Source organism: Bos indicus, chromosome 17, assembly GCF_029378745.1.
Source record: "Bos indicus isolate NIAB-ARS_2022 breed Sahiwal x Tharparkar chromosome 17, NIAB-ARS_B.indTharparkar_mat_pri_1.0, whole genome shotgun sequence".
Lineage (NCBI taxonomy): Eukaryota > Metazoa > Chordata > Mammalia > Artiodactyla > Bovidae > Bos > Bos indicus.
Window position 1 is genome coordinate 34,778,473 of NC_091776.1, and position 24,469 is coordinate 34,802,941.

A 24,469-nucleotide genomic window follows, 5' to 3' on the forward strand; every position below is an offset into this window, starting at 1 on the left:
ACCCCAATGTTCACTGCAGCACTATTTACAATAGCTAGAACAGGGAAGCAACCTAGACGTCCACCAGTAGATGAATGCATAAGGAAGTTGTGATATATATAAACAATGGAATATTACTCAGCTATGAAAAGAACACATTTGAGTACGTTCTAATGAGGTGATGAACCTGGAGCCTATTATACAGTGAAGTAAGTCCAACAGAGAAATATAAATACTGTATATTAACACATACATACAGAATTTATAAAGATGGTACCAACAATCTTAAATGCAGGGCAGCAAAACAGACACAGATGTTTAAGAACAGACTTTTGGACTCAGCAGAAGGTGAGGGTGGGGTGATTTGAGAGAATAGCATTGAAACAAACATGTACGCTACAATATGCAAAACAGATGACCAGTGAGAGTTCAATTCATGAAGCAAGGCACCCAAAGCCAGTGCTCTGGGACAAGCCAGAGGGATAGGGTGGGGAGAGAGGTGGGTGGGGGATTCAGGATGGGGAGGATACATATATACATGTTGATGTATGGCAAAACCCATCATATTATAAAGTAATTATCCAGCAATTAAATTAAGTAAAAAAAAAAAGGAAACAGGTATTCAAACAAAAATTTGTTCATGAATGTTTGAATGTTCTTAGCAGCTTTATTCATGAGAGCCAAAATGTAAACAGAATCCTAATGTCTATCAACTAAGGAATGGATAATCAAATATGTAATATTCATGTAATAGAATGTTATTTGGCAGTAAGAAGGAATGAAGCAGTGATATATGACACAACACGGATGAACCTTGAAAATTTTACGTTAAATGAAAGAAGTCAGCCACAAAGAACCACATATTTTATGATCTAATTTACATGAAATGTCTAGAAACAGCAAATCTAGAGACATAAAATTGGTATGTGCTTGCCTAAGGCTGACGGAATGGACAGGTTGGGAGACGATGGGAAAAGTGTACAGAGTTTCCTTCTGGGATGATGAAAATGTTCTAAAATTAATGTAATTATAGCTGTACAACTCCTGCATATACTAGACCCTTTTTTTGAATTGTACCCTTTTTTTGAGGTTAATTTGTTTTTATTTGCCAAAATAAATAACTACAGTGGCCTACAAACTTTTCAGATCTAAAATATACATTTTACACCACAATCCAACAAACACACACATATATATATAATATCTATACATATATTAAAGTGAAATGAAAGTTCTGCCAAAAATGTCTACAGTGAGTGTAATTTGGGTGGGGGGGACTCTTTTTTTTTCTACGCAGTTTTAGGTTTACAACAAAATTGACAAGGTACAGAAATTCCTCATATACCCCCTCCCTCACAGGCATAACCATTATTAAAAATGGTACTTTTTTCTTTCTTTTTAAACCAAGAATGAACAGCATTGACACTTCATAATCACCAAGGTCCTCATTCACTCAGAGTTCACTTTTATGAGGAGAATAGCAGTGCACGTTCTATGTATTTAGACAGAAGTGTAATGACATGTGGGCTTCCCAGGTTGTGCTAGTGCTAAAGGACCCAGCTGCCAAGGCAGGAGACTGAAGAGACATGGGTTTGATCCCTGGGTCAGGAAGATCCCCTGGAGAAGAGCATGACAACCCACCCCAGTATTCCACCTGAAGAATCCCATGGACAGAGGAGCCTGGTGGGCTATAGTCCATGGGGTCGCAAAGAGTCGGACAACTGAAGCAATTTAGCACACACACATAATGACATGTATCCATCGTTATAAAGCCATTCAAAGTATTTTCACTGCTCATAAAAACTTCTGTACCGTGTATATTCATCTCTCCACAAACTCCTGACAACCACTGATCTTTTTACTGTCTCCACAGTTTTGCCTTTTCCAGAATGGCATATAGTTGGAATCTCTTTTTCTTTCTTTATTTCTCCTTGAAAAGAGAGGTTCAAAGACTTTATAAGATTAATCATGGCCCACCCACGTGTGGACTGGACAAGCTCTAGGTAGCAAGCTTCCCCACTAAATACTTTTTCTTCCAATGTTGAGCCCTGTCTCACTGGTCCTGTCCCCAAGCCACATGGAGGTGCAGGGGGACATGTGTTGGGTACTTGTTCATGGAAAGGCCACACATTTTGTGTCTCCTGTCACAATGAACCCAGATTCCTGTTGGGTGTGTTGTAAACAGTGAGCCATTTCTTCAGGCCCCCTGCTCTGAGCACACCACGCTAACTGTACCCTTTAAATAAGCGAATGATTCATACATGAAGTATATCTCAATAAAGCTGTTACCAAATATATTTACATGTATTTTTATACAAAAAGGCAAAATAAGTATTTCTGAAAAATAAGAAACACTATGAGCCAAAACGCTTCACAAAATATTCAGTTATTCAATAAAATTTAGTTGGTACTATTTGCCAAACAGAGGGGATATAAAGATGAATAAGACAAAAGAACCACAGGCATATATGTGTAAGATTTGCATGTGTATATTAGGAATCAAATTACAAGATCTTTAGTAACAGAAGTCAGAAATTTTTCAGGTAAGGGACAATGTGCAAAAATACAAAATGGTTGAATAGAACAATGTAAGATGAAAGTAAAGAAGGCACAAGTCAGGTTACGAATAAGCTAAAGAGCTTAAGACTTCATTTTAGAGATTATCAGTAAGTCGTTATGCTAATGGCTTTTAAGACAGTTGGGACCGATGAACTAAAAGGGCAAGATCAGATGAATGTGTAATTGCTCCATATCTGTACAAGGTGAAATGAAAAAGTGGTACCACAAAAGAACCACATTAACCCTACCAATGATTTCCTTTACAGTAAATGAAAAACTGTTTTTAGCAAACACTCATCAAGTATTTGGTCTTCCCTGGGGGCTCAGCTGGTAAAGAATCCACATGCAATAAGGGAGACCTGGGTTTGATCCCTGGATTGGGAAGATCCCCGGTTCAATTCCTGGGATGGGAAGATTCACTGGAGAAGGGATAGGCTACCCACTCCAGTATTCTTGGGCTTCCCTGGTGGCTCAGCTGGTAAAGAATCAGTTCACAGTGCAGGAGACCTGGGTTTGATCCCTGGGTTGGGAAGATCCTCTGGAGAAGAGAAAGGCCACCCACTCCAATATTCTGGCCTGGGGAATTTCAGGGACTATATATGTATCATGGAAAAGGCAATGGCACCCCACTCCAGTACACTTGCCTGGAAAATCCCATGGATGGAGGAGCCTGGTAGGCTGCAGTCCATGGGGTCGCTAAGAGTCGGGCACGACTGAGAGACTTCACTTTCACTTTTGACTTTCATGTACTGGAGAAGGAAATGGCAACCCACTCCAGCATTCTTGTCTGGAGAATCCCAGGGACAGAGGAGCCTGGTGGGCTGCCATCTATGGGGTTACACAGAGTCAGACACGACTGAAGCGACTTGGCAGCAGCAGCAATATATACATACATATAGTCCATGGGGTTGCAAAGTCTGACACGACAGTGACTCTCACGTCACCTCACCTGGAGGAGGGATGGCAACCCACTCCAGAATTATTGCTTGGAGAATTGCTATAGACAGAGGAGCTTGGTGGGCTACAGTTTATGGGGTTGCAAAGAGGCGGCCACAACTGAGTGACTAAGCACAACACATCAAGTATTTATAGGCATTCTTCAGAGATAACGTTGGTTTGGTTCAAGACCACCTCAATAAAGTGAATATAGCAATAGAGTGAGTTACACAGATCTTTTTGTTTCCCAGTGCATATGAAAGTTATGTGTACACTATACTGTAGTCCACTGAGAGTGCAATGGTATTATGCCTTAAAAAATGTACATACCTTAACTACAAAATACTTTATTGCTAAAAAAGGTTAAGCATCATCTGAGCACTCCATGAGTCAAAATCTTTTACTGTTGGGAGAGTCCTGCCTTGATGCTGATGACTGCTGACTGACCAGGGTGGTGGTTGCTGAAGGCTGGGGTTGCTATGGCAATTTCTTAAGACAACAGTGAAGTGTGTCACATCAATCAACTCTTCCTTTCATAAACAAATTCTCTGTAGTATGCAATGTTTGTTTACATTTTTAACTACAGTAGAATTTCAAAACTGAAGTCCATCTTCTCAAACCCTGCCACTGCTTTATCAACTAAGTTTAGGTAATGTTCTAAATTCTTTGTTGTCATTTCAACAATCTTCAGAGCATCTTCACTAGGGGTCAATTCCATCTTAAGGAACCATTTTTTTTTTGCTCATCCAGAAGAAGCAATTCCTCATTCATTCAAGTTTTATCATGAGATTGCAGCAATTCAGTCACATCTTAAGGCTCCATTTCGAATTCCAGTTTTCTTGCTATTTCTGCCATATCTGCAGTTACTTCCTCCACTGAAGTCTTGAAAAGCTCAAAGTCATCCACAAGGGTTGGAATCAACTTCTTCCAAACTCCTGTGGTATTTTGATGATGGGAATGGTGGTATTTTGACCTCTTTCTGTGAATCATGAATGTTTTTAATGGCATACCCACATCTAGAATGGTGAATCCTTTTTACACGATTTTCAATTAACTTTGCCCAGATTCATCAAAGGGATCACTATCTATAAAAACTATACCCTTACAAAATGAATTTCTTAAATAATAACACTTGAAAGTCAAAATAACACCTTGAATCATGGGTTGCAGAATGGATGCTGTTAGCAGGCATGGAAACAACATAGATCTTGTTGTTTATCTCCATCACACCTCTTGGATGAACAGGTGCATTGTCAATGAGCAGTAACATTTTGAAAGGAATTTTTTTTTTTTCCTGAGTTTTAGTTCTCAATAGTGGGCTTGAAATATTCAGAAATCCATGTTGCAAACAGATGTATTGTCATCCGGGCTTTGTTGTTCATTTATAGAGCACAGGCAGAGTAGATTTAGCATTATTGTTAAAGGTCCTAGGATTTTTAGAATAGTAAATGAGCACTGGCTTCAACTTAAAGTCACTAGCTGCATTAGCCAATAACAAGAGAGTCAGCCTGTCCTTTAAAACCAGGCACTGACATTTCCTCTCCAGCTATTAGAGTCTTAGATGACATCTTCTTCCAATATAAGGCTGTTTTGTCTACAAAGAAAAACCTGTTTCATTGTTTAGGTAGCCACCTTCATTAAATTTTCTTAGCGAGATCTTTTGGATAACTTGTTGCATCGTCTACATCAGCATTTGCTGTTTCATCTTATACTTTTATGTTATTGAGATGGTTTCTTCCCTTAAACATCATGAATCAACTGCTAGCTTCAAACTTTTCTTCTGCAGCATCCTCACCTATCCCACCCTTAACAGAACTGAAGAGAATTAGGGCCTTGCTCTGGATTAAGCTTTGGCTTAAGGGAATCCTGTAGCTGATTTGTCTATCCAGATCACGCAAACTTTCTGTATCATTCACGTGTTCCCTGGAGTAGCACTTAACCCCCACCTCAAGAACTTTTCCTTTGCATTCACAACTTGGCTAACTGTCTAGCACAAGAGCTTTAGCTTTAAAAACAAAATTATTTTTAATTGGAGGATAATTGCTTTACAGTGTTCTGTTGGTTTCTGCCATACATGTACACAAATCAGCCATAGGTATACATGTCCCCTACCTCATGAACCTCCTTCCCACCTCCCATGCCATCCCACCCCGTAGGTTGTCACAGAGCACTGGGTTGAGCTCCCTGCATCATACAGCAAATAGGCCCTAGCTTTTTTAGGGGCTTATCTTGGGTTTTGACATGCCTTCCTCACTAAACTTAATCGTTTCTAGCTTTTGACTGAAAGTGAGAGATGTGACTCTTCCTTTCACTTGAACACTCAGAGGCCACTGTAGGTTATTCATTGACATAAATTTAATACTGTTGTGTCTCAGAATAAAGAAGCCAAAGGAGGGGAAGCAAGACAGGGGAACGGCTAGTCCATTAAAGTAGTCAGAACACACACAACAATTAAGTTCATCATCAGCTAAGTTCATCATCTTATATGGGGGCATTTTGTGAACCCTAAAATAATTATTTGATACAATAGTAGCATCAAATGTCATTGATCAAAGCTCACCCTAAAAATAATGATGAAAAAGTCTGAAATGCAGCAATAAGTACCAAAATGTAATACTGACATAAAGTAAGACAAAATGCTGTTAGAAAAATGGCTCCAGTAGACTTGCTGGTCATGCCACAAACCTTCAATTTGAAAAAATACAGTATCCGTGAATTGCAATAAAGTGAAACACAACAAAATGAGCTGTGCTTATTATACTGAGTACTGATCAACTATATATACAAGTGTGGCATATCCTTCTAGGACAACCTCAACATTATTTATAAGACACCTATCAGAAATTGCAAATTAAGAGTTCTCTACAAACTGAACAGAAAAATGTTCAACTTCATCAATGTTAACTGGGATCAGAGCTGAGAATGGAAATTATTGATCCTTCCACTCATTTCTTCCCCTATAGAACCCTGAGAAAAGTACAGTAGAAAAAGAAAAGTGGAATGAAAGAGCTGAACTTCTACAATAGCTAATAATGTTAAAGCTATAATTGTGATTTTGGCACAGAGTATTTCTAGTTAAAAGTAATCGACTCTCTTAAATGTGTTTTCCCATTCAATTGTTATTACTTAAAACTATAAAAATGCACAAGAGAAGTTGGCAGGGAAGACTAGGATCTTGGAAGTGATAGAAGACCGTCTTCTGTCTAGACAACAAGAAGCAAAATCAAAAGAAACCAAATTCCAAAGCCCTGCCAAGAACCAATATGGAGTTAATACAGTGTCCACAGGTTGTACTATCTATTCCAAAATAAAGCAATGTGCAAAGCATCATAGAAACCCTCAATCCTTTGTGTTTGTAAGAAATAAAAAATACAGAATAAAGTACTGTTTTAAAAAGCAGAAAATCAAATTCCTTCTAATTATCCTGAGGATACAAGAAGAATGAAATGTAAATATGGTCAATTAAACTATTTAATTCAATCTCTGCAACAGAAGAATAATGCTCATGAGCTCATCCTAGGAAATCAATTCACATTCTGATGTTCTAGTCTCATCTTGAAAAAAGCACCAAATGAAAAATACAGCAGCAACATTTGAATATGTAATTAGTAAACAACCTTTTGATTATTCATATAATAAAGAAGTCTGCTAGTTTTTAAAACACGGATAACTGTGAAAGTCGCTCAGTTGTGTCCGACTCTTTGTGACTCCATGGACTAAATAGTCTATGGAATTCTCCAGGCCAGAAAACTAGAGTGGGTAGCCTTTCCCTTCTCCAGGGGATCTTCCCAACCTAGGTCTCCCAAGTTGCAGGTGGGTTCTTTACCAGCTGAGCCACCAGAGAAGCCCAAGAATACCAGAGTGGGTAGCCTATCCTTTCTCCAGGAGGATCTTCCCAACCCAGGAATTGAACCAGGGTCTCCTGCATTGCAGCCAGATTCTTTACCAACTGAGCTATCAGGGAAGCCCGTAACTGAGGAATGTTTATTTAATGACATTTGGCAGACACTCAAGTTGACCACCAACTATCTCTATATTTAACCTGGATTAAAGACTGCAAATGGGTTTGGGGCTATACAGTTAGTATCGATGCTCTGTTGCAGTTCACTTTACAAAAGTGGGTTCACACGAGAGTAGAGTCCTATTTTTAACTGGCTTTTGGCTTATTCTAAACCAAAGGCCCAAATTCTGAAAGCTGCAATCCAAAGGTAATATCAGAAGCATACAGATAGATTATTTATAAATAAGGGATAACCTAAACTACATAAGATAAAACAGGGGGAAGGGGAGGGTGTTAAGATACACATATGAATTACATAAACGATAGAACTAACCTGCATATATTTCATTAAGAATATCACTTATCAGTGATGACTGCTATGATGTATATGCAATGACTTACTAAAACAATAATGTATTAATATAAATACTCTTTAAAAGCACTATTTTGTTTACCTTAATAAAGTTAAGAATTTTTAGTGATAGATCAAGAAAGCAACATGCTCTGCATTAAATATAAAGGATTACTATATATCCTTCCAGAGTGGACAGGCTTAGCACTATTATAGGCATCTGTATTCCAAAAGTGTTACACTCACTAACAATATGGCTATAATTCACTAAAGAAATCAGCTGCTTTATAAAACACGAAAAATATGAAGAATGCTACATGAGGCATTCTCATGGCCTATATTATACCTTGGTACAGAAGAAGGATTAGATACTCTTTTGCAAACATTCTTCAAATATCTGAAATTGACCATGTAATATTTTTTTCATGAAAATTATAATTATTCACTCATTTATTCAACAAATACTGATTGGACATCTATTATGTGCTAGTCCGATGCTAAATATTAATACTAAGGATAAAAGTAAAAAGTAAGACCCTCTGCTTTTATGGAACTTAAAATCCATTAAAAAACCATCCACGTATACCCTGTATCTAAAACTTTAATGGTTTTATAGGAAGGAGAAGATATACAACTAACAGACATTTTTCACTCTCTTTTAAAATCTCTATTCATCTAAAACTTAACCAGTATTATTCCTTGCAAAAGAACTTTTCAGTCAAAAAACAGACTAGTGGAAAGTAAAAAAAGAAAAGAACTAAAGTGAAAATGAGATTTTCCTTAAGCGCTTCATAATTTTACATATGTAGTACATAATTAAAAATCAGAACATTCTGGGGAAAAAAGAACTTAATGATATTCATCACACACTTTAAAAATCACATATTTAAGTCTGGTAATTCCACTTCTGGGAATCAAAAATGGACAAATATGCTTATAAGAGGGAAAAAAAAAAAAACCAGAAAAAACCCTTAACATTTGAGAATGAAAGAAAAATAAAACAATTACAGTTTATCAACATAATAGTTTATTAAGCTGTCAACAAAAAAGATGTTTGTAGAGAACTTTAGAGTAAAATGTTTATCATATAACTTTAGGTGAAAAAAGCAGAATATAAATATTATATTTTATATTAACTATGTTAGAGGGCTTCTTCCCTGGTGGCTCAGATGGTAAAGAATCTATGCACAGAAAAGTACCTATAAATTTCTAAAAAATCTATTGGAACTATAATACAATATTAACAGTTATCTCTGTGTGAAAAACTGAAATCTCACAATGGATATTAGCAATATCCAAAGATTCTAAGAATCCCTACAGTAAAGAAGTATACTTGACATTTATCATCAATTAAATGTAAAATACATTTGACTTTTAATACATCAATTGCTATAGTCACCAACTCAGAATATCCAAAAAAAGGAAACATTAAAGTAAGTGGCTAACACTTGTGCTCTCCTGAAATTAATAATGCATTATAACTGGCAACATTCCCACCTTAAGACATTTCTTTCAAACTTTAGCAAATGCGATTTAGAAGGTTTAATTTCACACACTAAAATCTTTTCTCAAAAGATGCTGAATGCTCAATTTACTATTTAAAAAAAGTTTGCAGTTAATGAGCTACTTAAAACAGGTTCTGCAGAAATAACTTGTAGATATTTTTGTTGGTGTAATAGAAATCAGAAGAGTGAAGTTTAGGAATCCAGTTATAGAAATGTTGACTTCTCAGGAAAACTTCACAATCTCAAGTGAGCATGAAAAGCAATGTAACAAAGTACTCTGACCAAGGCTAATCACCCTGGAGCCCAGGAGTAACACGAGTCCACCACTGCCCGAGGCCAAATAATAACATGCCAAATGGAAAATGGCCAAGTCCATGGACTGTAAATACTGTATCAAAAGAGAATAAAGGGAAAAAATCTTACATTAGAGCAATTAAAAATGCAGTTGTAGTACTGGTTCCTGTGATGAATAAATCAGTTCAGCAATTCTAAGAGTGGACAGCCACTGTTTAAACATTCTCCACTGGCAGTAACTAAATTTAAAAGCCTACTACATGTTTCTTTAGTTTCTAAACTTTTTTAATCACTAAAATGTCTTGGGATGGTATAGTTGGTTATAACCCTATCTCCTGAAATTTCCACATGTGGCATTTGATGATTAGGCATCTACCTGACATATTATGCAATGGTAACCAATAAAATATAAATACTGCAAACAAAAGCATTCATATCAATCAATGTCCCCAAACTTTAGACCATAAGTTCCAAAGAAATGAAATGCTTCTACTAACTCAACATCAATTATTCTTATTCTATAACTCAAATTATTCATACTCAATTAGTATGTTCTATGGAGCTTCTGAAAAAAACCCCGAAGTTGAGCTTTCAGTAATAAATCTGAAAATGTTTCAAAAAGAATTCACAATCACATTAGGCAGCCTAAACTATCAGTTGATGCAAACGTAATTGCGGTTTCAGACCATGAATATTAAAATCATTTATAACTAGGCTCAAACACATCTCCATTAATCAAAATAGGAACCATTACCATCAACACATTTTTGCCAATGAGAAATATATTGTTTGTTTATTTCTGTAGTGTAAAACTCCATGCTTTGAGATTCAGTGAACTCCTGGAAAACATTTCCCCTGCAAAAAGTTGCAGAGATGCTTGAAGTCAGTTGGCGAGAGAGCAGGTGAATATATGGTGGAGTAGGCAAAACTTTGTAGGACAATTCATTCAACTTTTGAAGCATTGGTTCTCTGACATGCAGTCAGGTGTTGTAGTGGAGAAGAACTGCACCCTTTCTGTTGACCAATGCTGGCTACAGGCGTTGCAGCTTTTGGCGTATATCATCCATTTGGTGAGAATACTTCTCAAGTGTAATGGTTTCACTAGGGTTCAGAAAGCTGTAGTCAATCAAACGGGCAGCAGACCACCAAACAGTGACCATGACTGTGCAAGTTTGGCTTTGGAGCTTCTTCTTGGTCCAACCACTGAGCTGGTCATTGCTGGCTGTCATATAAAATCTACTTTTCATTGCACGTCACAATCCAATTGAGAAATGGTTCATTGTTGTTGCTGCATAGAATAAAAGTAGACGACACTTCAAAACAACAATCTCTTTGACTTTCAGTCAACTCATGAGGCAACCACTTATCGAACTTTTTCACCTTTCCAATTTGCTTGAAATGCCAAACAACTGTAGAATGGACAATGTTGAGTTCTTTGGCAACTTCCTACATAGCTGTAAGAGGATCAGCTTTAATGGTGGTTCTCACTTGGTCATTGTCATTCCTGATGGCTGACCACTATGCTCCTCATTTTCAAGGCTCTTGTCTCCTTTGCAAATTTTCTTGAACCACTGCTGCACTGTACGTTCATTACCAATTCCTGGGCCAAATGCGCTGCTGATGGTTCGAGTTGCTTCTGCTCTTTTACGACCCATATTGAGCTCGAATAAGAGAATTGCGGGAATTTGCTTTCTGTCTAACATCATTTCCATAGTCTAAAATAAATATGAATAAACAGCAAGTAGTAACTCATTAGCAAAAAAAATAAAGCAAGAAATGTGCATTAAAATGATGTATAACATAACCACATTTAAAGAATGTATTCCAACATCAAACAGCAAAGTTCACCAATACAAAAACCGCAATTACTTTCGCATCAACCTGATAGCAGCTAGTCTGTGGGAATGTTCTTATCTCCAAGGAATGTTTCCCAGCCTGAATATAAAACATGTGTGTTCTATAAAAATCTAACAAGTTCCTGCTTCTCTTAGCCTTTGCTAACTACCATAAAATTTAGTGGCTCAAAACATTAATTATTTTTGACAATTCTGAGTGTTAACTGAGTGGTTTCTTCTGGTTGGGGCAAACTTCCATCGGGGTACAATAGTCTAGCAATGGCATCACATGTCTGATAACTGGGGATGACTAAAATGAGGGGATCTCGGCTGGAATGAGGATATTTCATCTTTTCTCCACAGAGTCTCTCATCCTCCAGGAAATTACTACAGATTTAAGAAAGTTAATGCAAGGTCAAAGATCAGCAAGTGAAGACAAGCCCTATGCACTTCCAAGCCTGCTTGTATTATGGCTGCTAATAGTCTACTGGCCAAAGCAAATTACACTACCAAGTGCAGATACAAGGACAGAAAACTTGACTCCCTAGTCTTCACAGCAGAAACTTCAGGGTGCAATATAAATGGGCAAACACAGTGATGGGAAGTGCGGTCATTTTTTGCAATCTACATTGTAAAATGCAGAAAGTCTCTGCTCCACATGGTCCATGGTGAAATAAGTTTAAATCATAGCCTGCTTTTGATACTTCAAACTAAATACACATTAACATATTATAGTACAGAAGACACTGCCAATGCTTGTTTCAGTATTTTCTTAAAATATTAGTACATTCAAAGAAAACTATAAGGCCATTTCCCCCTCAAATATCAGGCCCATATGTGTCATGAATAACATAACAGGTGGTTCATGCAATAAGCGGTAACTTCTATTGCTCTTATGGTGATGTGACTGAAAGTTTGCAGAAATGGTCAATGCTGAAGCATATGTAAAGAAATCCAAGGAAATATCAAGCATCATTAGTAGAAAGTATCATAATTAGAAGACATTTTTGTTGTTCTAAAATTAGCCTAGTTGACATTTTCTTATAAAAGTAAACATGGAATTAGTATACAACCCAGTAACTGTACTGTTGGGGATTTGTTCCAGAAAAATGAAAACTTATATTTATACAATACCTGCAGAAAAATGTTCACAGCAGCTTTATTCATCTAGCCCCAAACTGGAAACAACCCAGATATACTTCAACTGGTGAATGGTTAAACAAAGTACTGTACACATCTATCATGGAACAATACTCAGCACAAAAAAGGAACAAACTATTGATATATAACAACTTGAATGAATCTACAGGGAATTATACTAAGTGAAAAAAACTGATCCCAAGCAGCTGCACACTGTATAATTCCATTTATATAAGATTTGTGAAATGACAGAATTTTAGAAATGGATGCAGGAACAAGGTGGGTATGATTATGAAAGGCAAAGCAAGGGATCCTTGTGGTGGCAGAACTCCCCAGTATCTCGATTCTGGAGACAAACACACAAACCTTCACATGTAATAAATCTGCACAGAACTAAACACACACATATACATAAATGAGTAGAAGAAACACTGAGCAAATCTGAAAAAGATCGATGATTCTGTTAATATCCTGCTTAGGATACTGTACTATAGTTTGCAAGATGCTACCACTGAGGCAAACTGGGTAAAGGCTACACAGGAGTTCACTGAAGTATTTTTTAGAACTGTAATGAATCTACAATTATCTCCATAAAAATTTTGATTAAAAAAATTTTTTAAAGGTTAGCTTAGGAAGGTAGTTCCCCTGGGGTCTTAGTTTCTTTCACAGTTTAATTCAAACAGTGTGGCTAGCATGAGAGTCAAATGACTTACATTTGGGACATCGACTGCTACCTCCCTCATGGCACTGGGTCTGATGTCATTCATCCCCTGCAAGAAATCTTTCAGAGTAATCTTCACCAATCCAGCCATCTTGCTGTCAGGGAGGTTAGGCTGTCTCCTCAAGACTCTCCGCAAGGCATGAAGACCTGCAAAGAGGAAAGTAACACGAGCTTTATCTTCTACCTCATAAATACATACTGAACCACTACCAACAGAAACAACAACAACAAAATCCAAACCTCATACATATTATAATATTTAAATTTTGTGTGCTTGCATATAGCGGTGGAAGGGTGGAGAGGGAGGTGGAATAACGTGCAGGGATGAAGGCAAAAATCTAACTGCTTAGTTTTGGCAGTGAAAATATGACAAACTGATCTTGATAGATGTTTTACATACGTGAAATAAAATTTACAAAACACCACCCATAAAAAAGAACATAAAGTGTGTCAAAATAATTTGTTTGGAGAATTTCTTTGAAAAGAGTAAAATATTAAAACAGTAATATACTTTTTGCCCTGCCCCTTTTGCTAGTACATACAAATCAGAGTTACAGGTCTTGTAAGGTATCGGCAGAACATCTTGAAGGAAATGTTCAGCTGGCAGTTGGAAATGTGGTTTTGGAATTCAAGGGAGAATCAAACTTGAGAGTTATATGTATATATATGAAAAATTATAGGAGGAGAAGAGACCTATAAAAGGGAAGCTAGAGAGGGATCAGGATGAAAGAATGGTGGCTGAAGTTTCAATCTTAGGAAAATTGATCATTTGAGCAGCACAGAAAGAAATGATGGTATAAGACGAGAGAGAGAATAGGCAGAGATAGAGAGACAGTAAAATGCCACAAAGCTAAAAAAATGATCAACTAAGTCAGAGTTAGAGAGACACAAAATAATTTTTAAAAGATCACCCTGACCTAAAAAGTTAAAGATATTACGTTGTTTTTGCTATTTGCTTGCAGTTAAAACACTGACAGAACTGAAAGCCCCAACTCATCCCCCCAAATCTAAGTTGCCAGATTTAAAGCCTTTTGATCTGTGATAAGAATCTCTAGTCTAGAGGGCAGCAAAGTCCCCCTGTGCTCTCTGCTTTAGGGTCTTTTGTAATGAAGTGCTATATTTATGTTCTAGTACAAATCAAGTTCCACTCTGAAGAATTTAAGTCTCAGAGACCTCTTGGAAATCCAGTCTGAATAACTGAACTTGCCCTGGGACACTAGCTAGCTCTATCATTTTTAATGTCTTCTTTCTAAAACGCTATGCCTCAGTGAATTTTGCCAAATTAAAATGATACCATAATAGTCATTTTACTTGCTTTAATTTATTTGAACTTTGAAACAGAAGCAATGGTGAAAGGAAGGCAAACATAAATCCCCTCCAACAAAAGTTTGGGTATCTTTCCTTTTTACTAAAGAAAAACAGTGAATACTAGGACACCACTCAGAAAACAGATACATAATAATCTTTCCCAAGGAAACTATCATTGTGAGTCTAATATTCATGGAGGTCTTTGAGATAATAACTAGAAAAAAAGCTACAAAAGAGGAAATCAAAGATATTATGTAAAAAGATCACTATTTTCTAGGGAAATTTTCTTAGGCCATTCTCTGAAATCTAAAGTCTATAAATCGCTTATTTAAGTCTATCTTATAAATGCCCATTTGGTTTTCTGCCTTCCAAAAACACTGAAAGGTAATTTATTTTTTTTTAATTAATTTATTTGGCTGCATCAGTCTTAGCTGCAGCACGCAGGATCTTTAGCATGTGGGATCTATTTCCCTGATCAGGGACTGAACTCAGGTCTCCTGCATTGGGAGTGCAGAGTCTTAGCCACTGGACCACAAGGGAAGTCTCTGAAAGATAATTCTTCTTTATGTCTCTCAAATTTCTACCTATCTTTCCAGCATTAACTGCCTCTCTTATAGACTATCTTTTCAAGGATGTTTGTACAGAGGAAGATAGAATGCCTCCCTCCAAAGCAAAGAGCAGATAAACTTACTGCCCATTACAAAAAATTCAGGTTCCCTAAGCTTAGGGTTCTACTCCTGTAATGCCACCTTATACAGACTCAGATGTCACCCAGTCTTCTTTGTGTCTCTCTGGGAAAAGTGAGTGAGGCTCTAGGAGCTGGTGCAAATTCTGCTGCTCTGGCTATTTCTGCTGCTATCAGTAACTGTCTATCCTTTGACTCTGACCCAGGAATACTGTGTCCTCTGCAAGAACTTATGATCCTAGTTAGCTTGCAAGTAGGATAAAATCTCAAACCCTTCACAGCTCGTGACATGAAAATATAAGTTTACTTTAAACTAGGCTGTTTCACTGCCCAACAAACCTTTTAGTTAAACAGTGTAATAGCATAATAAACTAAATAAGTAAAACTTCAGTAATAATGCACTGGTTGTAAGGCAGCTGTGTGACCTAACGAATGTAAGCAGTGCTAAAAAAAAAAAAAAAAAAAATCTTATATGAATGGAAGTGATCAAAAGACCAAAAGAATTTAACACTTCATGTTTCAAATGGCTATCTGGTAATACTTGTCAACATTTCTTATTTAGATCAGACACCTTACTGATACTGATATACTAAAAACTGAAACAAAGGAAGTAGTCTAATAATGTTCCAAAATTTATGGCATGAAGCAAAAAGTTTGACAACAGAAGAAATCAAAATTTTAATTTGTGAAAGGGATTTGGAAAAGACAGGAAGTTTATGGGATTTTTAATTGAAATACAGTTGCTTTATAATATTGTGTTAATTTCTGCTGTACAGCAAAGTGATTCAGTTATGCATATATATGTTCTTTTATTAAATATTCTTTCCCACTATGATTTATCATAGGACACTGAACACAGTTCTCTGTGCCATACAGTAGGACCTTGCTGCTTATCTATTCCATATATAAAAGCCTACATGTGCTAACCCCAAGCCCTCACTCCTTTCCTCCCCTAACTCCCTCCTCTGTGGCAACCACCAATCTGCTCTCCATGTCCATGATTCTGTTTCTGTTTCATAGACAGGTTCACCTGTGTCACATTTTAGATTCTACACGTTAAGTGATATTATATAGAATCTGTCTTTCTCTTTCTGACTTAACAGTATAATAATCTCTGGTTGCATCCATGTCGCTGAAAATTGCACTCTTTCATTTTTTTGTATGGCTGAGTAGTATTCCACTCTACATATGTATCACATCTTCTTTATCCATTCATCTGTTGAAGGACGTTTAGGCTGTTTCCATGTCTTGGCAATTGTGAACAGTGCTGCTATGAACATAGTGGTACATGGGTATTGTTGAGTTATAGCTCTGTCTGGATATAGTTCAAGATTGCTGGATCATATGATAAAGCTATTTTTAGTTTTCTGAGAAATGTCTATACTGTTTTCCAGTGACTACACCAAATTACAAAGCAATATACGGTTTTTAAAAGCACACACAATATTATAATATAAATGTATACTTTTAAAACAACAAAACCTCTACAAATTCAAATACAAACTACAGAACATAGAGCTGGGGAAAAACTTCACACCTACAAGGATAGCAAGGGAAAATTAGTAATTCCCAGAGGAGACAGAAAAGGCAAAAGAATAAAGCAGCCTAGAGTTTAGGGAGGGTGTCACAAGGACGGCAGAATAGGGTGACTCTGACTCCTCTCCTCTCACAAGGATACCCAAATTACATCTATTTACAAAGCAACTATCTATGAGGACAACCTGAGGACTAACAGAAAAGATTTCTACAACTAAAGATAAAAAGAAGGAACTATGAGGCAGTAGGAGGGACAGAGATGCAACATAGTTAATACCCATACACCTAGGAGGGTGACCCATAAACAGAAGAATCATCATAATTACAAAATTATCCCCAAGGTGTGAGATGCCCAAGCCCCACACCAGGCTCCCCAGCCTGGGGATCCTGCACTAACTGAGAAGGGAAGACAAGCCCCAAGAACATCTGGCCAGCTGGGCTTCTCTACAGTAGAGTCAGAGGGTTGTACAAAACAGAGACTCTGCTCTTAAAAGGGTTAGGTATGGGTCCAGTACAAAGGCAGTAATTTCAAATGAGCCTGAGTCAGATCTACTTGCTAATCTTGGAGAACCTTCTAGAAAGGTGGAAGGCAAATGGAATTTCTGCTGGAAACACAGATGCTGGCAGCAGTCATTTTTTAGGAGCTCATTTTATCATGAGGACAGTGGTGCTTGCCAGCACTACTGTGGAGTCCTTCCTCTAGCATATTAGTGCCAGGGACTTACCACCCACTAGTGGGCCAGCACCAGACCCTATCCTCCTGGGATGCCCAGTCACACCAGGATCCTGCCCTGCCTGTGAGCAGACCATCTCCAGTCCCAGAATATTCTGAGCTTCATAGCTAGCCAGCTTAGAACCCAACTGCACATACCAGCAGGCCAGCAGCTACTCATGAGAGAGGGACTGGCTGGCAACTGATCTGGGGACAGCTCTGTCTCCTAGTGTACCAGGAGCAGTCGGCCTCACCAAAATAGGGGGACCTGTGCAGCCCACATAGGGGTCACACCCTAAAGCATGTATTAATAGCTCTAGTAACTATAGGGGAGTATGCTGCTGGGCCCCACAGAACGTCACCTACAAAAGGCCACTTCTCCAAAATCACTCAATACAATTGACCTGTATTGTCAACTGTACTGACACACAGGAAAAACAAAACAAAAACAGCAAAATATGCAAAATGAGGAAACAGAGGAGTATGTTCCAAACAAAGGAATAAGACAAAACCTCAGAAACAGGACTAAACAAAGGGGAGATAAGCAATCTACTCAATAGGGAGTTAGGTAATAATCATAAAGATGCTCAATGAACTCAGGAACAGAATGGAGGAATAGTGAAAATTTTAACAGAGATAAAATATAATGAAAAGAACAGAGGCAAAGAACACAATGAATAATAATATCCAAAATAAATGGATACGGTTACAAACTTCTATTCCTCAAAGACACTATAAACAGAGGAATTATTTCTTTAAAAGCAACAGCATAGAAAAATTGAATAGATATTTGATAGGCACATCACAGGCTTCCCTGGTAGCTCAGCTGGTACAGAATCCGCCTGCAATGCCGAAGACCCCAGCTTGATTCCTGGGTCAAGAAGATCCCCTGCAGAAGGGATATGCTACCCACTTCAGTATTCCTGGGTTTCCTTGGTGGCTCAGTCAGTAAAGAATTCGCCTGCAATGTGTGAGGCCTGGGTTTGATCCCTGGCTTGGGAAGATCCCCTAGAAGAGAGCATGGCAACCTACTCCAGTATTCTAGCCTGGAGAATCCCCATGGACAGAGGAGCCTGCAGGGCTACAGTCCATGGGGTGACAAAGAGTCAGACATGACTGAGCAACAAGCACAGCACAGCAGTAGGCATGTCACAACAGAGGATATCTAAACGGACAATACATATATAAAAAAGTGTTCAACACAGCATCAAAGAAATAAAACCACAATGAAATTCTGTTTAAAAAACTACCAAATGCTGGCAAGAATGAGAAGAAACTAGAATTTTCACACATTACTAGTGGAAGAGTAAATTGATGCAATCACTACAGAAAAGTTTTGACAGCATTTACTAACAAGAACGTACACATATTCCATATCCCAATAATTTCACCCTAGATATAATGCAACTAGAAATCTGTACATTTGCGCACCAAAAAACTATGTGCATGAATATTGATGGCATAATTATTCACAATACTTATACAATAAAATATAGCAATAAAAATGAACTAATGATACACAGAATAAAATGATGAAGCTCTCAAACCATAATGAGTGAAAGAAGATAGCACAAATCACGCTGAACTAATCTATGGTGTTAGAAGCCTTTTGGATTGAAGTGAGGAGTAGTAAATGGGAGAAAATTTGATATAAGTTCTAGGGTACTAATAATGCTTTATATCCAATTACCTATATAAATACACTCATGTGATTACATAAATGTATTCACTTTGGAAAATGCATAGATCTTACAGTTTATTCATTTTTCTATATATATTTCAGGAAGAAGTTTATTAAAAAATAGAATACATAAAAAAAGTAAAGTTAAAGGGAAAAAAATTATAAATAAAGACACTACAAAAAAGGGAGAAAAGAACTGGACTTGAGAGACAAGAGCATTCCCTATGTTAATTAATCTGCAAGTATTTTTAAAGAACAGTTCTCAATGAGCAAATCTCTATTCTGGACCTGTATTACTTGCCAATTCAGTACTATTCATATTAAAGCAAAACAAATCATAAAATATTATGTCATGAAGCCACTGAGAAGATATAGCCATTGACTACAAGTTACTCTTTCACAGTGTTCTTTTTCAATATTAACCCTACTTATATATTCAAAATATTCACTGAGAAACTCCTAGGCATATTTAACTTACCCAGCAATGTACTGAGCTCTTTCACGCAATAATACAAAAGCGCAAGAAGGCAGATAAACCTTTCACAGTGCTAACAGTCTAATAAAGAAGACAGATTAAAAGAAGTTGTTATTATTATATGCCATGCCAAGTACAATGACCTAGAACAAAGTAGCACAAAAACATGTCAGGGACATCTAACTCAGCTTAGCAGCATTAGTGACAGTTTAGAGTTAGGTAATTCTCACAGAAATCATTCAGTAAATTCTTTAATTTCACAAATGAAGAGAGACTAAAACTGTGTACAAGCTCAAGTAGTTAGACCTGAAAAATGAACTGATGAAAAACTGATAATATGGGAATTGAGGCCAAAGAGGCAGTGGAGTATTCAGATGATAGCATATATGAAGGCCTAGGGACAAGAATGAGCATAACGCTTTAGAGATTACATGGCCCTGAAGAACAATAAAAGACAAAATCTCTGTCCTTATAGAGTTCATTCTTAGAAAGAAAAAACATGTTTTAAATAAACCTAAATCCAACTCTGTTCATTTGCAGATATGTGAGAAAATAAAGGGCAGACTGTCAGAAAAGGAAAATTGAAAGATGGATTACAGATTTGCAAAACCTAACAGGGGATACTGGAAATTCTAGCCATAGGCCTTCAGATTCTTTCTCAATATGAAGTTCAATGTTTCTATACTCTATATAAAGGTACTGTATTTTATACAAATGCTGTTCTTGAAAACAACATAAAGTTGAAACAGAATTTATATGAATTATATGTTAAGTGTATATCAGAGTTTGAAAAATTAAAAATTTCTGAAGCTATCATATTATTGCAACCAGTCTTCCATGGTCCTAGATCTGTCACCAGCTCAGGTGTCACTTTACATATAAAACTTTGTTCCTCTGGCCATCAGTTATCTCATTTATTACATGGAAAGAAAAAAATATATTTTCTCTAAATTATTTTTTTTATCTTTAAAATTCTATGATGCTATCTATGCTAAGTAATTAAAATCTGAAAAATACATATATTTTTATAAACTGGAAGTAAATAATTAACTACGGGAGCAAATGGACACATGTACATCATCAAGGAATATAGCTTAGGGCAAGCAATCTATGACAATTCCTTTCCTTACTAAGTTTAGTTGATTTTAAAAATATAAACAAAAACAGAAGCAATACTTCTATGTTCTTAAGAAACACAACTTTGAAACAAAAAACAGGTGTAGATAATTAAATGTGTCATTTTGTTTTCATTATTTTATGTTCTAATGATCTCAAAAGTTTTGAAATGGAAAACAAGATGCAAGGAAGAGGAAAAAAGGCAAAATGCCCCAAGCAAGCCTAACGCCAACACATTCTTTCCAGTAATATGACATGTTCTCTGTAAGACCCACATCACTCTCCAGATATAATCAGTTCTGGACAAGAGTAATTACTCTAAATTCATGCTCTTCAAAACCATATGCTCCATATTCAATCAACAAACATCTTGTGCCGAGCATATGGCATCCTACAATTTTACAATTTATGCTTGCTAAATAATAATGTTATTTTTTGAGACTGCAATTAAGTTCCTTCTTGAAAACTAAATTGATCACAGGAGTAATAATGTTTTTTAGAATTACTGTCTACCCTACAGACACTTAATTATATAAAGAAGCAACATGAAACACAGGCATCTGGATCTCAGATTTGAATTTTAAAAGTCATGTGTAAAACTTCTGAGTAGTATACTCAGGAATATGAAGTCTGAGAGCAACTGTAACAAAATCTTAAGTCTCTTTTTTTAAAATAAACTTTCCTCAAAATAGTAGAGCTCCAGTAAACGTTTTATCTGGAGTATTTATTCTCCCTCAACTCAGTATTAAATATAGACAAGGTGGTAAGTATCACTCGATATATCACTGGGAGAGTTCCATTTCTCACTTCTTATTCATAGAAAAGAAGTTAAACAGAATACTCTCAAAGAGGGTACTGTGGTTCTTGTGTTATTTATATTACAAATGATTGATATAACTTAAACTGATTGCAGAAGCCAAGTCTATTCTGAATCCCCTATCACTTTTAAAAGTTGCTCTTAAAATAATGGCACTATGAAAAGCACCCTGGTCTCAAGACCCAAATTATGGGCCAAGACTTCACTAACTGCTTGAGCTTTGACTGGTCACATAGTCTGTCCTCATCTGTGAAATTAGGGAATGTACTAAATGATTCTGGATAAAGTCTTCTAGTTTTACATAAAACATCAGAATTAATTCACTTCACCAGTCCCAGGTTTTAACAAACTTTCCTAAAAATACAGCTTTTAGTTTCAAATTCTCGATGTCAAATTATTTACTCACCTGGCTTACCAACCCTATTAAAATGTAGAGTTTTTTAAAAAAGGACAATTGATTAGAGCACAGTTTGTATGCCGACAAAGGCTGAAGATCTATGGCTTGGTGGACTAGGGCAAGGCCCATGGAAGAGAGGAACTTAAGAAAATAATGAAGGGATAGAGCCAGGTCTGACTGTGACTTGAGGAAAGGGGGCAGAAAGGGCGGGCAACCCAGCTATATTTATCTCTTTTTTGGAAGGTACAAAAACTCTAAATAACACACCATTAAAACTGAAAAAAAATTCCCAATCACTGTCCCTTTTCCCTCAACTTTCAATCACCCCTCAATTTACTGCAATCTAGTAGCGAGCCACAGGACCCCACTCTCTTCTAAGGACCTCATGACCTTCCAGGTACTAAGCACTTGATATCCCTGTGGTCTCTATACTGCTGCTGGCTTCACTATTTACTTCCTGTGTGATCTTGGTGAAGTTCTGTAACTAAATTTCTGCACTAAGTTTCTTCACCTATACAATGAAGATAAACATATAAAGGATGCTGTAAGAAATTATTAACAAGTGTTAAGGCACTTCAAACAATGGCTGACACACTAAATACTCAACTGGTGGTAACTAATAATATATTATTTCTAATTACTTTCTCCCTGGAATCTACCCTCATTTTAGTCACCACTTTTTTGGGTTCTCTTCCCCCTCTCTTGCCATTCTTCAGTCTCCTACCACTTTTCCCAACAATTCAACCTCTGAGTGGTGATCTGTCCTCAGGATCCCTTCTTTCCTCATTAGCATGTTAAAACCCCCTGATCATTCACAAATACAACACAAATGTATTATAATCTCACCTGTTACACTGCTGCACTTCCCTGTGCACCCTGAGCTCTATGCTGCTGCTGCTGCTAAGTTGCTTCAGTCGTGTCCATCCGACTCTGTGCGACCCCATAGATGGCAGCCCACCAGGCTCCCCTGTCCCTGGGATTCTCCAGGCAAGAACACTGGAGTGGGTTGCCATGCCCTTCTCCAATACATGAAAGTGAAAAGTGCAAGTGAAGTTGCTCAGTCGTGTCTGACTCTTCACGACCCCATGGACTGCAGCCCACCAGGCTCCTCCGTCCATGGGATTTTCCAGGCAAGAGTACTGAAGTGGGGTGTCATTGCCTTCTCCAGTGAGCTCTATGAGGAGAGTCCAATTCTCTCTTACTTGCTGAGGTAGCCTCGGCACCCAGTGCAGTGCCTGACTCAAGAAATGAATGAATGAATAAACTTTGCTCATTCTAAGTGATTTCATTCATTTCAATGGCTTCAGTCATCATCTAACTGTTAAGAACTTGCTGACCCACGTATCCAACCAAAACTCTCATCTCCAAAACCTGCAATTTAAAGTCCTGAAGCTAAGACAATGTGAAGAATAAAAAGTGATAGAAGGTGGAGGACAGAGTGTGGAGGACAGAGTGGGCAGGAAGAAAAATCTCTACAGTCCAGACAAGAGTAATCAAAACAGTTATGATGTTTAAAAAAATCTTTTAAAGTTGAAACTCTGAATAAATCTTGAAAAAGAGCTAACTGGGTTTGATAAAGAGTAACAAAAAAAGCAGTCAAGAATAACTCTTAGAAATAACTTCCATTTAGAAAGACTGATTTTATTTTTGCAATTGTTTTAATTAGAAAGAAAACCTTTCCTCAAGTTTTCTACTTTTATAGCCTTGGCAAGGCAACTCAGAAAATTTTCCATTAGTGAAGTAAATGGTATATATCACTTAGAGCTTAACCAGAATTTAAACTACCACCTGTTTTCCTAAAACAAACCATTCAACTCCAGTCATTTCAAATGAACAGCAAACGTAATACTAAGATACCCAAATCACTGACCAAAAAAAATTCCACTTCTTACATAATATCCATAATATTTATGCAGTAGGAAAAATTCCAACATCACAAATATAACTATCACTATATTTCAGAGTTATAAACCAGAGGGGAAAATTCAATGCAATATGAAATATTATACTGCATAATTACTGCCTATTTATCCAGTTACAGTAATAAGTAAAGATAGGCTCCCTTATAAAATGCTAATTAGAGTGACAATCGTGATTCATACATCAATTTTATTTTTTTGCTCTACCGCAGGCCTACAGTGGACTCACTTGTGAGACGAAGTGGGGATGGGAGGGAAGAGATTGTGACTCTGATTGTGTTTGACAGGAGAGCTCTCACATTCAGCAAGAACATCTGTCAAGGAGGCACCCCTCCCCGCCCCCAAAAGCCATATCTAAGTCTAGTCTGCATATTTCTATTGATGGGCAAGACTTTAACTGATCCAGATTCAGTAAAAATCAGTACTCTAGAAGAGAATGGAATGTGCTATATTTCCCTGAGATTTCTTGTACTAGAGTAACAAATACTTCATAAAATCAAGA

The 24,469-nt window shown here is 37.0% G+C and overlaps 1 protein-coding gene and 1 non-coding gene across 9 annotated transcripts in view; both read right to left on the reverse strand.

Annotated features, from left to right (window-relative positions):
- The window catches only part of AFG2A (AFG2 AAA ATPase homolog A), a 332,309-nt gene that overhangs the window by 280,533 nt on the left and 27,307 nt on the right, over nt 1–24,469 (reverse strand). For all 8 annotated transcript variants that reach the window (XM_070770143.1, XM_070770147.1, XM_070770148.1 and 5 more), the window contains exon 10: nt 13,314–13,468. In XM_070770143.1, the coding sequence (XP_070626244.1) occupies nt 13,314–13,468 (155 nt within the window). The remainder of the gene's footprint in view (nt 1–13,313; nt 13,469–24,469) is intronic.
- Nucleotides 2,075–2,203, reverse strand: LOC139176864 (small nucleolar RNA SNORA11). Its single transcript, XR_011561344.1, has one exon. It is a non-coding gene; the product is annotated as a small nucleolar RNA SNORA11 (small nucleolar RNA).